Genomic DNA, 18,977 nt, shown 5'->3' on the forward strand with positions numbered 1-18,977 from the left:
TTAGATCCAAACCTATTTGGATGAAGGATTATATTCGCACTTGATGTACATTTTTCCTGTATATTTTTATTTTTCTTATGCTTTCAGTTTTGTTTTTTGTTTTTATTAGGAAGGAAGATATGTTGTATCTTAGCAACTGTACCTTGGTTACCTTGTTGCTGGATGACATGTTCACTGGATTCTGGATTGTAGAATCCAGGGGACACAGAACACACCGGCAGTTACTGAGGGAAGGACCTCTGTGCTCAGGGGTTGTATGAAACAAATAAACTTCTTCTTGACTTAAGAAGGGCGTACTGTGTACCTTAAAAAAACACATACCGATTAGGGGAAAAATATCTGATTTGGCTGGTTCTTGTCATTTTCCTACAGGCTAGGGTGTTAAAATACCCATCTGATCAGGTGTTGTGGCTCTTGCACCATTATTTTTCACCTTGCCAAAACGCTATATTTCTTGTTTTTTCCCACGTTACTGGTTCTATAAGCCATAAAATATTAAAATGACCCATCATTTCTATAACATGTGCCCAATGAGACTAATCAATTGATAATTCGTGAAAGGGCCTAATTGTGATCCCATTCCAAACCTGCACTCGGCTGATGGCCCTCAGCATGACATGGGACATTGGGGCAGCTATGCACCCTCTGTCTTTGAAGCTTTTAAGCATGGCTACTGTGCCTGCTGTTCTCGTGGTGCACGGGTATCACTAGGGCTGCGAAAAGAGGCCGCTAGGTCTGCTGTCATCAGTATGCATGGCCTCTGGTCCCAGGAAGGTGGATACTGCGTCTCTTTCGGGGAGACAGAAGGGTTGGTTGGCGTGTTGTCGCCATGGAGACGCGCTGGCTCCGCCTCCGGGCTGCGATTGGCTGTTGGCTTGCTTCGCCCTTTGCCCCGTGCCCCGCTCGCTTCCTGCTCCTCCTCGCGGCCTGGACGAGGCAGCGCCGCCCGGGGTATAGGAGTCCGCAGCCCGCACCATGCGAAGGAAGTCCCGTGCCCTTCTCTGCTTCGCCCTGCTCTGGGTGCTGGGCATCGCCTACTACATGTACTCGGGGGTGGCGAGCAGCGGCGGCAGCAACAAGGTAAGAAGAAGCAGAGCAGCGTCTGCTGCCCCCTGTGGCTTCTCGCCGTGCCTCGCGCTCCAGCTGACAGTCTGCGGCCAATTACCTCCCCCTCCTGCCCTTCTCTTGCCTGTTCGCCACCACCCGCTGCCTCCGGCGGCCCTCGGCCCCGCAGTTCCCGTTATCATTGTGCAATGCTACTGCTGGCTGCACACCGAGCCGCAGCCTCCTCTCCCTTGCTCACAGACTCCCTCCTGCAGCCATGATTCACGGCAGTGCTGTGGGCGACACTGTGATCACCCGGTGCCTCCCGCGCCGGCCTGCGGAGCTACGGGGCAGACACTAGGAGTATCTGTCGCTGTTCGGCACACTGAGTGCTCCCCGGCCTGCACCAAGCTAACCCCTCACATTCGACTGTTAATCTGCACTGTCCATAGTAATGTTATTATTTCGTGGTTGATGTGTCACTTGCATGATGTGCGATCAGCTCTTCAGCAGTTTGTGTTACTGTTATTTGCTGCTGATGCTTTGATCTTTATTTGAGTCTGCCTCTCTCTTTTACAAGCAAAGGCTCTTTACCATAAACTGTTTCACAGCATTTGTCAGATGGCATCCCGCACTAACTCTCTGGTTTGTTGGATATAGGCTTTTGCAGGTTGCACACTGCAGTGGGTACTGTCTGGCTTCTGTTGTGTGTTTTGCTGTAATCCCTTCTGTATATCCTGTGTAATGCATTTGGCTTGCTCTGTGGTTCGTAGTGCAGGTCTCTTGATACTATGGTTAACTCGATCAACAATCCTCATCTGTGCTCCGATGGTGTGCACACGCTGGAATGAAACGAAATGCAAATATATTCATAAAGCGCTGCGGTCACCCCAAAAAGTAGATTGGCGATTTAATTAGACCAGCTTCATGGCAACGTACAGACCCCAACTTCTGCCCATTACATTAGTCCCCAACTATTGTCGTGCCCCTTATTGCACTTTGTGATATCCCTGCCTTTTAAAATCATGGTCAGTTGTTACTTTACTATTTTAAACATTCTGCCACATTTTTTTTGTCTATACTAATCACCCGGTTTGGGTTTCGGATTCTACGGTGTTTAGCAGGAGGTACAGTTGATCTTTAAAACGAACACCCCTTGGACAGGATGCATCATGTTAAAGTGACAGACCAGGAAAATTCAATTTTACCCCAGTGACGGTAAAACGTGGGCTAGTCCCTCCAAGCGCGTAGCATTTTGGGGGCTGCGGACGCTTCCCTGATATGCGACAGCCTCCGATTCTTTGCAGGGAATTGGTGGGTGGCTCGCTGTCTGTGCCACCGGTGACCTGATAGCCGTGCGTTTTACAAGCGCCGGGCAGCAGAACTGCCAGGCGCCCTCTGGGATAGCGAAGAGACGACGCTAATCGGTCTGACCGGCTCAGTGGGTCTTTGTTCCGGGTTAGGCTATTCCGGGTAGCACAGGGCCACGATTGCTGTCACCTCACGGGAAAGGGGGCGTGTGAAGCAGACAGCCTTTGCCGGTTGATCATTCTCTGCCCAACTGGAAATAGCCACGTCCCAGTCAAGCTGCGAGGAGGAGGAGTAGTGGGCGAAGAAGAAAGGAAAAGGCAGATGATGGGACTTATGCTTTCTACCACTTTTTCCAGGAATCTTTTCTGCTTCCTTTTGCGGGCCCTGCCGGCTTGTTGGTTTCTTCGAGATCATTGTAAGAGAGATCTCCGCTATCCAACATGTCTGGAATCCATCTGATCTTTAAACGTCTTTCTGGCTCTCGGATCTGTTTCCCATTAAAATGCCCCTAGCATGTATGTCGGTGTCTGGACTAAACTGACCTCTCTCCTGGTTCACTGACGCTTAACTTTGCAGATTACAAACCTGTGGGCTTCCAATGTTAGTGCTTTGAATTTAACATAATGTTGTATTTTAACTAAACTGTAATTGATTAATAAAAAAACAAAAGAAAGTTAAATAATCTCTGGTAAGAAACCAATTTGTTTTTAATGTGAAGTAGTTCGGTTGCCCCGTTCTATTTGTATCAGGCCGGCGACAGAGTTGGAGGAGAGGTCACATGCGGGATCGGGATGGAAGGAGGTATTGCTTTCCCATATGTATCCATCACAGTGGGCAGGGCCCCCGAAAAGGGGGAAGGAACATCTTGAGCACATACATCCGCCTGGGAATATTCCATGTTAGCAATGGGATGCACCAGGTTCGTGGTTAGTGCAGCCAGCAGGACTGTAGATACTGTGCCCTTTTGAAATTGGCGCTTTTGGTCCACTCCAGATTACTGCTATCCCCTCGAAGCATAACATTCAGCCCCTACCATTGCATTGATTTATTATTGCTCATTAGAGCAGCCCACTGTTGCAAGTGGAGCTTGATCTACTCATGTAATTAACAGATTTCTCTTTTTCAAGACACACCTGCAGAGTATTTGGTAGGTGTTAGTGACATTTTTCGCAGAAGCAGAGATGCAACCAGCTGTTTTTTTCTGTGTATTTATTTCTTCATCTTCAAGTTTCGACAGAAATATCACTACAGCCAGATCTATTCAGCGTTTGATTCTTTGTTTTGTGTAATGATGTGGCGTTACTCTTTTTTGCTGACTGTTTATCAGGGGTACAGTTCAAGTTTTGAGCAATGTTGCTCTGTGAGGAGTTAAAAGCTCTCGGATTGTATTTACCATATTAGTCTCCGATCTGAAAACTTGAAGGTTGTTAGGAAAGAATGTGGGTAAGTGATCATTTTACCCACGAGTCTGATCGAAGGGCCTACCTTGAGCTCACAAATTCTGCCCCAATTTCCGTATGTGTAATTGCAGCATAGGCCCGTTCGGCCATCCTGTCTGCCATTACCACTTCAGACATCCACAATATCTCCTGTTTCAGCATTGTCACCGATTAAGTCTGCAGTTGTTTATCAGTTTTCCTGCTCTCACTATTCTCATACTGCAAGCCTCTAATTCTTTAACCGTGACCATGTTTTTGTTGCCTCGTAGTTTAGATGTGGTGGGCCACAATGAATAGAATACTAATTTGACAACACTGCATTCAACTTCTGATCTGCTCACTTTGTTCTTATGTTGAATTGCCGTAGGATATTTGTGAATATTCCATTGCCTTTTACAATCTAGGCAATTTCTGTGTTTTATTAAATTTCCATTCTGTCATGTTTTCTAAATTGCTGGCCCTTACTTTCATTTACCCTTAGGGTGCTGAGGTAGCACGCCCCACGGTGACACCCATAATATTAGGGTGAGTTTCATGAAATTACCCGAATTCATCTCACATGAATGACTATACACTTACTCTGTTTTCCTGTCCGGGGCACCAGAGTGTCCAGACTTGTTCGTTTTCCTGTTGGCCAAGTAGCTCCTCATTGCCTTTTAACCAAAAGAATGATACTGCGAAAAGTTAGCATCATCTTTAAAACATTCTATAAATTCCTGGTGCAGGAATGAACGCACATACAGGTCCTTATGCAACTTTTCCACCAGAGTTTTGTCACTTTAGCTGTTTGTTATAGGTGTTATTATCCACTTAAAAGAAAACATCATAGGTTTGGGGATTTCAAACTTGGTGTTTGATGTGGAGTTGGTAACTAGCCATCCGGCCTGTACGTTCAACTTTAATGGTCTTTATCGTATCCTTAGCATTACCTTAATTTTACCGTCCTGTTTTTACTACTCCCTTTTTTTTAATATAACTAGTTTTCATTACAATTCTTGCCGCCAACTTTCTGCATTTTCAAAATGCTATGTGTTTGTGACCTGTCGTTACAGCACTATCTACATGGATCTTCCAAACAGTGACATTTCATTCTGCCCTTCTGATTACTTTACCAGTGAGCTGCTGGGTGTAAACAGATTTCTCCATCATATTTGTTATTCTATTGATTTATTTGACCAAAATCCAGAGTAGCCATAATTTCCATTTCTTTTGGTGCAGAAATTGTTTGATGTACTTATACACACTTTGAATTCGGAAAGCAGTGGAAGCAGGCAAAAGGACACTTGGATGCAATGTTAGTGTGCTTAAATTTGGATATATATATATATATTTTATGAATACTGCATGTGCTGCCAGATTAGACCCTGCACCCGATAGCCTACCCAGTTGCTGTAGTCGTCTCTCTTTAGGACTGTAGTTTGCCTCCAAAGCACGGGGTTCCTTTCCTGTGCTCCACATATACCTACAGTGTGCTGTATTTCGTACCTTACTATTTACTGTGTACTACTTCAGGTGCTGTGCCTGCTCCAGAAGTTCAAAAGTCCCAAGTCAGCGAGATGATTGATAATCGTTTTTTTTGGCGGGAAAGAAAAAGCAAGGATTTACATTTTTGCGCACAATAAGTATAACAGAAGGCGGAATACCCTTCTGTTTTATCTCAGAATTTGTGTGGATAACATTTATGAATGTAACTATTTGTGGGCACGGCTCATTGAGCGTTGTGGGAATAAATGGGAGGAAACAACCCTATTGATCTTGGTGTAATGCCTTTTAATCGAACCAGTGGTACTGCTTGTTTAATGTTGTCGATCGCCTGAAGTGATGCACATCTGACTAGGGGTGAATAATATTCAGTAATTGTTTGTCAATGAGTCCTAGGCATAGCTGATTAATCCGCTCACCTGTTGAGACAACATACGCGATGCAAAGGCAATACCTTGTAAGGAATGAATATCTGTAAAACGTGCATCTTTTCTGCTCTGCCCAAGACCTGTGGTTGGTGCCCCCTGGGTTGATTGTGTCTTCTCTTTATTTCTACTGCTTCTTACATTTATAAATCTTGTCTTTGTTGCTAGGTGACACGCATATATTCCAAACCCATTGATATTTTGTATTCCATGAAATCTGTGCAGTATTGGACAGTATGAGGATAAACTAACTAACCTACTAAAAAAAAAAATAGGTTACCTTTTCATGATATGGATTCCAACCAGACAGTAATTGATCTCTTTATTTATTAATCGCTGGGCCCTCTGTGTCCTCACCGAAAGGTCAGTGTGAAGTTCACTTTTGTTTCAAATGTTGTTAGCCGTTGCCTATTGTGCATAAACTACATTCTTAACCACTTCCAATGGCTTTGCTTAATGTTTTTTTTTTTTTTTTTGCTTGATGGTTACTTGGATTGCATGCCTATTTCCTGTCTCCATTGTAGCGTTCTTTATTGACTTTGATTCACAAGCAAGCATCTAGAAAGGAAAAATCTTGTATTAATCCTGCATTGGTAATCCGGTTCTATCAGGGATGGAAGAATTTCATTGTGTGGCTGCTAGTAACTTGCTGCGTCGTAAGTACTTTGAGCTGTTTCTGAGCTCTCCGGGTAGCTGATTCAAAAGTATAGTTTAATTGGAATGTCGTTTTTAGGCACATTATAGCCCACATGCACCTTGCATACCATGAAAAGATCCCTTACAAAATCTCACAGTACCGTGCAGTAATATAATCGCAATCCAGTAGATTGTCTTCATGCTGCATGTAATCCATTGACCGTGTTGGAAATGTAATTCCAAATAGTAACAGCAGGCACGTTTACTCTTTTGTGTCCACAGTAATTGAACCGTTTTAAAGAGCAATGCACAAAACAGCAGTCTTGATTTTCTATAAAAAATATATTGCAGTTGTTAGACCTGGCTATTTCTGGTAGGCTAGGGCTGACGCCAAAGCCAGGCAGAAACCACCATTCTAGTCAGGGCAAGGAAGTCACACGCCAAGATAACCTCTGCTCACCCCCTTGGTAGCTTGGCACAAGCAGGAAGGCTAAACTCGGAGGCAATGTGTAAAGCATTTGCGCCAGCGCACAACAGCAACAACATACTAGGCACACCACAAAAGAGACTCCACACAAGGTTATTATAAAAATAACTTTTGTATTGTAAAAACACGTCAGGTAGTATCACACATGTACATTGTGCCAGCTGGCACGGGAAACATTCACATGGGATTATGTACAGGACAGGGCCACATGGGCCACTGTCAGAATCAGAAATAGCACTTCGTAGAAAATGAAATACTGTCAGAAATTAGAATAAAAGGATATAAAATCCCTGTAGCATAACATAACAGTTATAACTCACATCCAGTAACTACTGGGAACAGGTAAGTACACACTACGCAACCCTAAACACCTTAGGAGCATGTCACGCAGGGAACCAGGACCTTACTAGGATCACCTGTACTAAGGAAGAAGAACCACCTAAGTATCACTCAGCGTTTAGGGGTCTAGGAAAAGGACACATTACCCATGATGCAATAACCTACATTCAGAGGAGTAATAAAGACAACCACCTAAGAATAAACACATTTAGGGGTATAAACCAGAACACCTTACCCATGATGCATGAACACATTCAGAGGAGTAATAAGGATAGAGCACAGGATGCAATAAAATACATTCAGGGGTGCAGCGCAAGAAGACACATGATGACTAACCATTCAGAGGTGCAGCGCATGGAAAGGAAGACACATAATGCATAAACATTCAGAGGTGCCATAACATAAGTCAATAGCGCAAAAATCACATGATGTCTAAAAACATTCAGAGGTGCACGAATAACACATGATGCAAGAGATCACATTCAGAGGTGCAATAACCATATAATTGCGCAACGACTCACATCAGCCACCACCTGTGGCAGTCCCTAGGCCAACTGGCCTTGTTGGGGCTCAGACGCCCTGAGTCTCAGTGTCAGGGTGCGCTGCCATGCAGCGCCAGTCTCAAAGTACAAAAAGCCTAAACGTGGCAGCTGCCCACAAAGTGCTGGGCAACAGGGGAACAACAAAACTGCGCCAGGGCCCTCACTAGCCCTCAGGAGCAAACTGCGCCCCTGCTGGAGCCACACAGGCTCTGTCACAAAACATGCCCTCAGGGAGCCTCTCGGGGCTCTGGACACGAGCTTCTCCCAGGCAGGAGGGGGCGGGCACCGACAATATGCCCCGACGCCCCCAAGAGCCTCAACAGGACTCTCCAAGCGTTGGGGCGACCCACTGCCAACCGGGGTCGCCCTTGAAGCCCTCGTGGCTTTAGACACAACTGGGCCCCTTGGGGACGGGCAACGACAATCTGCCCCGAGCCCTCTTGCTCTCCAACAACAATGCGGCCGACTCGGGAGCCTCTCAATCGATAATGGCCCCCGGGCCTCTCTGGGCTTTAAAATACGTTGGGGCGACCCGCTGCCAACCGGGGCCGCCCTTCCCGCACTACTCTTCGCCACGTCGGAGCAGTCCACTATCACACGGGACCGCTCTTGCCCTGGTGCCTCTACCGGCACCGCCAGCCACATCACGGAGCCCCCCCAGCCCTCTTGACTCACCGGGCTGTACTCGGCGGGGGCTCCTCTTCGCTCGCGGTGGGGGCAGGCACCGACAATGTGCCTCGCGCCCCCGCCGCAAGTCTCCGCCTGCCGCTCCTCTCCTCACTCGGCGCGCCTCCTCCTCAGATGCCACCGGGGTCCCTCAGCTCACGGGAGCCCGGCCGACCTGCCGCCATGCGTCCTCTTCTCTCCCTTCCTTCCCCGGGCTCGCGGTCGCCATTCCTCGGCACCCGGGCTGCGGGGCGGGACTTCCGGCCGGCCGCGCTGGGATTGGCCGGCCGGCCAGGTACTTCCGGGTCGCCGCGGGCAGCGCGGCGGCCCGATTCAGGCAGGCAGGCGGGCAGGCATTAAAGATATCGGCGCGGGCAGCCGAAATACAAGTACAGATAAGCGAGGTGGGCACTCGCAATGTAAATAAAGCGCTCCCAGTGCTAAATGACGACCCACAGCGCTATAATCCAAATAAAGCGCTCTACAGCGCTAGAAATCAGGCAGAGCGCTCCCAGGCGCTCAGGGGGAAGCACAGCGCTTCCTGCAAGCAAATGCAGCTCCTCCATGCTGCAACACGGTCCCAGAGGTTCCAAGGGGGCAAGCAAAGTCCCCCCATCAGCCCAGCAAGGCAGAGGGGTCCCCCAGGAGTCCAGGAATGTCCATCAGAGGTCCAGGAGCTGGGCAGGGCTCAGGGATTCCCTGAGCCCAAGCATCAGCACGCCCCTGGCAGATTCAAGTCAGAAAACAAGAACCAGTTGGAAGGGGAAACAGCCCCTTTTTATACAGAAAAATACTTTGAAGTCCTTTGAAGTCTCTTGAAGTCTTTGTGCAAAGGTCCTGGCTTCCTTCTGCTCTCAGTATCAGAGACAGAGGTGACAGCCTCCCAGCGGGAGGCGGAGCCAGCATGGTGGTCTGGCAGGCACAGCCCTGGTCATTCCCAGGGGATATCTCCTCCCACTTCCTTTGGCAGCAGATGCAGCCTTTCATCCACGGGCTGGCTTCAGATAACCATCTGGGCTCTCCAGACCCTGTCATCCTCAAACCAGACAGTCAATCCACAAGCAGGCCCAGGCACTCTGGGCCAGGCTCACCAGCCAATCACACGCCAGCAACAATTTACACAAATATACCAACTTCCAAAAGTAGTACTTCTAGACTAGGCACAGTCATGCCGCATATATCATTTTGCAGCATTCATTCTCACGAGTTCGTACATATCAAACTCGACCCTGCACTCCCCACACATCAGGAACTACCATGGGCATACATATTCCCCATTCATTCCTATGGGAGGGCAGGTCACTCACCACACATCACAGAGAGCTCAAGCACTTTACACTGTACCACAGTGAAAAAGTGCGCAGAGGCCTAAAATCACCAACACCAGGTTCCAGAAACAGGCTAGGAAAAAGCAAAAAGTCTAGGGGTGAACCTGCCTAATGGGCCGGGTCCAACACAACCCCCTTCCAGCCAAAACGCAGGGTAGACCAATCACACCACTGATGGGCTTCACTGCTTTGGGCGACAAAAACACGGACACGGCCCCGCACAGCAGGGACACCGTCCAGTTTTTCGCCACTCTGAACCTACCTGGTTACCTCCAAACAATAACTCTCTGACACAACTAGGGTACCCCACTGGTACACACTAGTCATCCACAGCCAAGACCATCCAAATATCACAGGTCCTAACCAATCCACAGAGCGGGGGGTAGTAACCCCTGGCACACAATAGCCATTCTCCACTCTCTCTCAGTGTAGCTACAACTACCACTGATCCAACACCCTAGGGTCCACACCCCCAGGCTGACCAGAGGTTACGGGCAAGAATGCCCTACCCTACCTCTACTTCTGGGTTTCCGCACCCTCACAGAGAAGCACTCACCAGAACACAATTCTCCTACCAGATCAGGACCTCACTCCATCACTGGTCTACCACCTGGAAACTATTTCACTTCTGAGGTACAAAGCACACAGCACAGTTCCTCTTCAAGCAGGTGGGGGGACACAGTCCACAGCAAAGCCCCCTTTCCTCTACCTTAGTGAAAACAACAAACTGCAGGTGAGCCCCACATCACACAGCAAGGGCAGCCCCCTCAGTCTCTTCAGCTGATCCACTTTGGCGGAGATTCCTCTTGACCTAGAAGTTTCCTAATCTCCCAACCTAAGATCTAAACCTTCAGGTTACACCGGGGTCAGAAGTAAGGACACCGTCCCTCTGCACCCCCTTCCAGTATCAGTATGTCTCAGGCTAGACAGAGCACACGCCAGCGGCGTATCAGCGACACACTCTCCTCCAGTACTCCTCCCAGGTCAGGCCACAACCCCAACCCGGCTTTCCCCCCTCCTCGGGGAACGACCTCCAGAGGCCCCACAAATGGTCAAGCACTCTAGACGGTCAGATGCTCAGCGAGCCAGGACTTCTGCACCCTCCTCTTAGGAGCGGTACTGCCCCACACTAGGACCGCCGGAGTTCTGATTACAGACACTCCCCGTCCTCTAGACACAGGAAGATCCTCCTCAAATGACCTATGTACAGCTTAGGCCCCTGACCTGACGCTCCCTTAGGGAACCCTCCAGGCCCTGAGATAGGGTTTCAGGCCAACGTGGGACACACCGTCCCACACTCACTCCGCCTCCACTGAGACAGGACGTGAACCCCTACACCCCTACCATCCTACTGGGACCTAGCTGTGCTACACATGAACCTCTTCACCTACACAGGATCATCAGATACACAAGCCACTGCTTTTAGAATCACTCCCAAATGCCTCTGCAAGACACCTAGCACACCGCCAGACGTCCACCTCCTTGTCCAGTGCCTCTGCAGGACCTCCTGCACACCACCAGAGGTACACCTCTCATGCAAGCTCTTTAACAAAAAGGAAACTCACACCAACTCCTCCAGTTCAGTACATCATTCATTCGCACACTCCCCCCCCCCCCTCGGACTGGTAAGGCAGTTTCTACCACCCCTGATCACTCAACCTGACCACACGTGACACAGGTACCAAACTCTGGGAGCGGGGAATGGGAATTAACACACTGGACACATTAAAGCTGCCACCACTGGATCCTACCATACTGGGGAATCCAGACACACACACTACACTCAGGCGATAACCACCCTCCTGAGCTAGTCATTTCTCCTCACACTCCCTCTCTTCCATCTACCCACACAGGTACAGGATTTGGGATTGGACACGGGACCCAGCAAGGGATTCCTAATCTATGGGAACCTCCCCCTCTACTGGCGTCCCGCCCTGTCACTTTCTCTCATCTGCCACTTAACATAAAGCGCAGGAACACCATCTGAAAATGACACTTTTGAGGAAAAACAAAATCAAAAACAATAATCCCACACATGTGACTATCTGAAAAATGCAGAGTTTTTGCAATGTAGCCAGCTGTCGCTATGGCACTGGGCAAACGCACGTCCAAATCCGCACCGCTGACCCACCAATGTTAGACCTGGCTATTTCTGGTAGGCTAGGGCTGACGCCAAAGCCAGGCAGAAACCACCATTCTAGTCAGGGCAAGGAAGTCACACGCCAAGATAACCTCTGCTCACCCCCTTGGTAGCTTGGCACAAGCAGGAAGGCTAAACTCGGAGGCAATGTGTAAAGCATTTGCGCCAGCGCACAACAGCAACAACATACTAGGCACACCACAAAAGAGACTCCACACAAGGTTATTATAAAAATAACTTTTGTATTGTAAAAACACGTCAGGTAGTATCACACATGTACATTGTGCCAGCTGGCACGGGAAACATTCACATGGGATTATGTACAGGACAGGGCCACATGGGCCACTGTCAGAATCAGAAATAGCACTTCGTAGAAAATGAAATACTGTCAGAAATTAGAATAAAAGGATATAAAATCCCTGTAGCATAACATAACAGTTATAACTCACATCCAGTAACTACTGGGAACAGGTAAGTACACACTACGCAACCCTAAACACCCTAGGAGCATGTCACGCAGGGAACCAGGACCTTACTAGGACCACCTGTACTAAGGAAGAAGAACCACCTAAGTATCACTCAGCGTTTAGGGGTCTAGGAAAAGGACACATTACCCATGATGCAATAACCTACATTCAGAGGAGTAATAAAGACAACCACCTAAGAATAAACACATTTAGGGGTATAAACCAGAACACCTTACCCATGATGCATGAACACATTCAGAGGAGTAATAAGGATAGAGCACAGGATGCAATAAAATACATTCAGGGGTGCAGCGCAAGAAGACACATGATGACTAACCATTCAGAGGTGCAGCGCATGGAAAGGAAGACACATAATGCATAAACATTCAGAGGTGCCATAACATAAGTCAATAGCGCAAAAATCACATGATGTCTAAAAACATTCAGAGGTGCACAAATAACACATGATGCAAGAGATCACATTGAGAGGTGCAATAACCATATAATTGCGCAACGACTCACATCAGCCACCACCTGTGGCAGTCCCTAGGCCAACTGGCCTTGTTGGGGCTCAGACGCCCTGAGTCTCAGTGTCAGGGTGCGCTGCCATGCAGCGCCAGTCTCAAAGTACAAAAAGCCTAAACGTGGCAGCTGCCCACAAAGTGCTGGGCAACTGGGGAACAACAAAACTGCGCCAGGGCCCTCACTAGCCCTCAGGAGCAAAGTGCGCCCCTGCTGGAGCCACACAGGCTCTGTCACAAAACATGCCCTCAGGGAGCCTCTCAGGGCTCTGGACACGAGCTTCTCCCAGGCAGGAGGGGGCGGGCACCGACAATATGCCCCGACGCCCCCAAGAGCCTCAACAGGACTCTCCAAGCGTTGGGGCGACCCACTGCCAACCGGGGTTGCCCTTGAAGCCCTCGTGGCTTTAGACACAACTGGGCCCCTTGGGGACGGGCAACGACAATCTGCCCCGAGCCCTCTTGCTCTCCAACAACAATGCGGCCGACTCGGGAGCCTCTCAATCGATAATGGCCCCCGGGCCTCTCTGGGCTTTAAACTACGTTGGGGCGACCCGCTGCCAACCGGGGCCGCCCTTCCCGCACTACTCTTCGCCACGTCGGAGCAGTCCACTGTCACACGGGACCGCTCTTGCCCTGGTGCCTCTACCGGCACCGCCAGCCACATCACGGAGCCCCCCCCAGCCCTCTTGACTCACCGGGCTGTACTCGGCGGGGGCTCCTCTTCGCTCGGGGTGGGGGCAGGCACGACAATGTGCCTCGCGCCCCCGCCGCAAGTCTCCGCCTGCCGCTCCTCTCTCGGCGCGCCTCCTCCTCAGATGCCACCGGGCTCCCTCAGCTCACGGGAGCCCGGCCGACCTGCCGCCATGCGTCCTCTTCTCTCCCTTTCTTCCCCGGGCTCGCGGTCGCCATTCCTCGGCACCCGGGCTGCGGGGCGGGACTTCCGGCCGGCCGCGCTGGGATTGGCCGGCCGGCCAGGTACTTCCGGGTCGCCGCGGGCAGCGCGGCGGCCCGATTCAGGCAGGCAGGCGGGCAGGCATTAAAGATATCGGCGCGGGCAGCCGAAATACAAGTACAGATAAGCGAGGTGGGCACTCACAATGTAAATAAAGCGCTCCCAGCGCTAAATGACGACCCACAGCGCTATAATCCAAATAAAGCGCTCTACAGCGCTAGAAATCAGGCAGAGCGCTCCCAGGCGCTCAGGGGGAAGCACAGCGCTTCCTGCAAGCAAATGCAGCTCCTCCATGCTGCAACACGGTCCCAGAGGTTCCAAGGGGGCAAGCAAAGTCCCCCCATCAGCCCAGCAAGGCAGAGGGGTCCCCCAGGAGTCCAGGAATGTCCATCAGAGGTCCAGGAGCTGGGCAGGGCTCAGGGATTCCCTGAGCCCAAGCATCAGCACGCCCCTGGCAGATTCAAGTCAGAAAACAAGAACCAGTTGGAAGGGGAAACAGCCCCTTTTTATACAGAAAAATACTTTGAAGTCCTTTGAAGTCTCTTGAAGTCTTTGTGCAAAGGTCCTGGCTTCCTTCTGCTCTCAGTATCAGAGACAGAGGTGACAGCCTCACAGCGGGAGGCGGAGCCAGCATGGTGGTCTGGCAGGCACAGCCCTGGTCATTCCCAGGGGATATCTCCTCCCACTTCCTTTGGCAGCAGATGCAGCCTTTCATCCACGGGCTGGCTTCAGATAACCATCTGGGCTCTCCAGACCCTGTCATCCTCAAACCAGACAGTCAATCCACAAGCAGGCCCAGGCACTCTGGGCCAGGCTCACCAGCCAATCACACGCCAGCAACAATTTACACAAATATACCAACTTCCAAAAGTAGTACTTCTAGACTAGGCACAGTCATGCCGCATATATCATTTTGCAGCATTCATTCTCACGAGTTCGTACATATCAAACTCGACCCTGCACTCCCCACACATCAGGAACTACCATGGGCATACATATTCCCCATTCATTCCTATGGGAGGGCAGGTCACTCACCACACATCACAGAGAGCTCAAGCACTTTACACTGTACCACAGTGAAAAAGTGCGCAGAGGCCTAAAATCACCAACACCAGGTTCCAGAAACAGGCTAGGAAAAAGCAAAAAGTCTAGGGGTGAACCTGCCTAATGGGTCGGGTCCAACGGCAGTAATGTCTCTACTTATTTGGCAACTTCTAAATGATCACAATTATTTACTTTAAAACGTCTGTTTTTGTTGTTGTTGCTAGGTTAGGTGCAAGTTAATATTTCGGCCTCTCCAATCCCTGTCAGTGGGGCATAGAAATAAATCTTATGTGTGTTTAATGTCAATTCACGGTTCCTTGCATGCTCTTGATTGATCGTGTTATATACTTTACAATTCAAGCCCAATCAAATTTTGGAGATTGCATTCAAATAGAGACTTGTAGGATGTTCTATTTTGCACTTCAATGATATTATTTTTTCCTTCAGCATTGGCCATGTGTGTGATGACGGATTCGAGTGATTTTTAATCCTATAATGGGAACCACGGCCCCTCTTGTCATAGAAGAATTATACCATCATCAATTCACAAGTTGTCAATCAGAAATTTACACTCACTTCTCCACTAATGCTCATTTCACATGTTTTGAACATCCAGTGGAGAGTGAGCCAGTTTTAGTATGTCTTAGTTTAAGAGAACTTTGACTATCACTTCGACATGCATTGCAAGTGAGCAGAACCTCATTTTTAAGCGTATGCCTTGTATGGTGAAGTAGATCCAATTTTTGAAGGCTAATTGGCTGCAACTGTTCATCCTTTAGCATTTACTTTTAGTGTTGGATTGAAGTATTTATTCAGGTGATAAGGCAAACTGTCATTTGGAGTGCTGCTGTTATAGTAGGTCTTCTTTTAAGACTCCACTCTTAATGTTTTGTGCTATCTGCTTCCTTTTTCTATCTACCATATTTCCCTACACCCAAGATGTGCATATGGCAGCAAACATACGAGCAGCAATCCTAGGCTCGGCATTGTCATCTAGACATTAAGTAGATGAGCTGAACAGGGAGGTCATTTAACTAAAAACGCTGTAGCTAGATCAAATTCCTAATCGGCATCTCATTTTCCGCATTAGCAAAAACGAAGTTCACCAGGAGGGTTTCCATGCTATGTAACAAATCATCACCTTTGGCAAGAGTGCTGCTGTTAGTTGAAAGAGTCCCCGTCTAAGCCTTTTATATTGAACTCCTGTTGTTGGGTCACCAGTGGGGAGGTGGTGCCTTCAAGTGTATTTCATTGAATTCTAGCCTTTTGTGTTTACAATCATTTCTGAAAAAGGTCACGCACATCTTCATCACTCAATAGCCAGTGCAACAAATTTGGGACACAAAGATCTCAGAGCATTTTACAGTGACATGTGTGCCACGTACACTACAGATCAGTTTCAGATCGTGGCCGTTCTAACTGAATATTTAATTCATGTTGGGTTAATAAAGCAAGACCCATTAGGTTTGGTATTTTTAACACCCCCCTTCACAGTACAGCAAGAATGCAACGTTTTATAAATGCAATGTAGTGGCATGTCCCCACAGTTTTCTTCAGAGTAATACCATTATATTTGCCTGGTTAAAGCATGCTGTAACAAAAACCAAGTCACAAAGGGCAAAATACAAACTTTTGCCATAGTGGACAACCAAAAGGTACGTGTCACTGTCACCATCACTGAAAAAGGTTCACTCTGTTGTATTTCCTGTGAGCAGTTTCCTATTGTACTCATAAGTGTTCCTCTATGCAATGACAGTTGAGCACTTGAGCTTGAATTGGTTATCAATGTCAACATTCCCTAGTCTCTACTTAAAATCCAGGAATTTCATCCCAAAGCTATGAAAGCTGCCACATGAAAAGTTAGGTTGAGAAACACATATGCTTCATAACTTCAACCTTCTGCTATGAGATCCAAACTGGAGTTCTCTCAATGTCTGTCGCAGTAACAGTACATTCTTTATTCTGATCACTGGAAGTATATCGTGTTTGAGTAGTGATCTATTTGTATTTTCTGCAATTATATTTGTACTTCTGTTAGTAGAACAGACCAATGTTTGAGAAAATTCTACAACGCCTACCCGCACCTTGCTTCTTTATGTCAGGCTTTGACATTGAGATCAAGGGTCCAGTTCCGGCCCAGGAGGCTTAAGAATGTGCTCCTGGTTGGCTAAGACCGCAATGGAGTCAGACGTGTTCACCTGCCCTCCAGTGGTACGACCTGACTACTGCATTATCCCACACAATAGAGCCTCTCCCACTGGGGGCCTTAGGTGCTCACCATTGGCTCGAGGGATTGTAGCTGAGACAGCCCATCTGCAGGCAGGAGTAACAAGCCCAAAATGGTGTCCCAGGAGCATCTAGGAAGTAAAGCAGTGAAGCCACACAGCCCTCCCCTGAGGTGTTGATGGTCTACTGAGAGGAGTGAGGCAGCCCTTCCCTCCATTGTTTGTCCTGCCTGATGCATGCAAAATCTGGAGCCTTAACTATAATGCTGCCTGGTGCCATCACCCTGGGACACGCAACATGCCTCCCATACCTTGGAGGGGCACCATGAGAGGAAGAGCCGAGGGGAATCCGGACAGGCGCTGTGACCTGTCTGCGCTGCCCCTGGACAACACAGAGTGGGATTGGCCTCATATGGGTCACTACCCTGATGCAGGCAAGCAGACCCAAAATGGTGTCCCAGGGAGAAGAGCAGTAAAGCAGCATGGCCACATATCTGTCATCTGAGGGGCCGATGGCCCAGTAGGTGAAGTGGCTCCTCCCCCATCTACATGCCACAACAGTGGGAGTCAAAACCCTAAGACACGCGGGGTGCGCTTAGGATCTGGACGGGCACTGTGCGAGGATGAGCCAGGTTGAAGCAGGATAAGCGTCACAATTGGTCTGTTTTGCCCCAGGACCCCCGGAGTATAAACTGGCAGCACGTTAGCTACTGCCCAGGCACTGCTTGGAGTGTTAGGAGCCTAGGCAGGACTGGAGGCTGTGTCTCCCAAAGGGCAAGTGAGTTGTGAGCAGACCCGATAGCCTGAGAAGAGTGATTAACCCACAGGGAGTACCCCCTAGAGGGGATGCAAGATCCCACCACCAACAGGGCCTGAGTGATCGTGTTGGAAGTGGTGCTGTACCCATAGCCATGTCAGTAACCAGTAACAACACACAGCCACATCACATTCGGGGCTGTAGAGAGACCGGTGCAAACACGGGGAAACCAACGACTGATACCGTTCTGCCAATCAAAGATACTCACCACAGGGTGCATCCAGAAAATACCCCAGACTAGCCTACTCTCAGATCTTTGGAGGTGGCCTTCCACAGGCAGACTGTGGTTTGGTAAGATCTTTGGGGCAATCTCGGATATGAAAGGGACACTTGAGGCCAAGATCGATGGGGTGGCCGCTGACAAGGGTCTCCTTAGGTTGGATCATAAATAATTAGTGGCCAGAGTGACCACTGTAGAAATGAGACTAACGCAGATTGACCCGGATGTAGAAGACATGAAAACGCACCTCGGGAAGCTGATATAGGGTATGGCATACCTACATGAGTCGACAGAAGATGCAGAGCATATTGAAGGATAGATCGTAGGGGTGTTTCTTGAGAAATGCTCATACAACACATTTACAATTGCAACCCCTCTACTTTTCTTCACGGTGGAGGGAGTGCATCAAGTCCCTGTGCACCCTCCGGAGGCCCCACCAATCCCCAAGGACACTAGTCTATTAAATTATTGAGACTGGGATCACATCCTTCAGGTGGCACGATCGCATAGCCTATGGATGGTGGAGGGCTGCAAGGTACATCTGTTCCCAGATATCACCATCATTGTCCAACAAAAACAGAACTCCTTCATCCAAGTCAAGCAAAGCTCCCCCAGATAGGCCTAAGCTACGTTCTTTGTCTATGCAGCGAAACTCTGAGGGGATAAAGACAAAACCTCCCCCCTTCTTCTTCACAATGCCAGAAGAAGCCTGTCGAAGGCAGGGACAGACCGGGGCACCGATGACAGAGGCAGATGGCTGGCATGTAATGGAACCCAAGAGGCGAAAGTGGGCAGTGAGACACAGGACTAGGATACCTGGGAAACCACAAAGCATGAGACGAAAACAGAAAGGGCAGAAGTTGTGGCTGAGATGATGAGCTACAGGAAT

General features: G+C 48.9%; 1 protein-coding gene across 1 annotated transcript in view; it reads left to right on the forward strand.

Annotated features, from left to right (window-relative positions):
* The first annotated feature begins 877 nt into the window (after positions 1–877).
* Positions 878–18,977, forward strand: part of GALNT2 (polypeptide N-acetylgalactosaminyltransferase 2) — a 690,029-nt gene continuing 671,929 nt past the window's right edge. Inside the window, exon 1 of the mRNA XM_078649088.1 lies at positions 878–1,080. Within this exon, the coding sequence (XP_078505214.1) occupies positions 976–1,080 (105 nt within the window). The 5' untranslated portion in view covers positions 878–975. The remainder of the gene's footprint in view (positions 1,081–18,977) is intronic.

This window comes from Lissotriton helveticus, chromosome 6 (assembly GCF_964261635.1).
Source record: "Lissotriton helveticus chromosome 6, aLisHel1.1, whole genome shotgun sequence".
Classification (NCBI taxonomy): domain Eukaryota; kingdom Metazoa; phylum Chordata; class Amphibia; order Caudata; family Salamandridae; genus Lissotriton; species Lissotriton helveticus.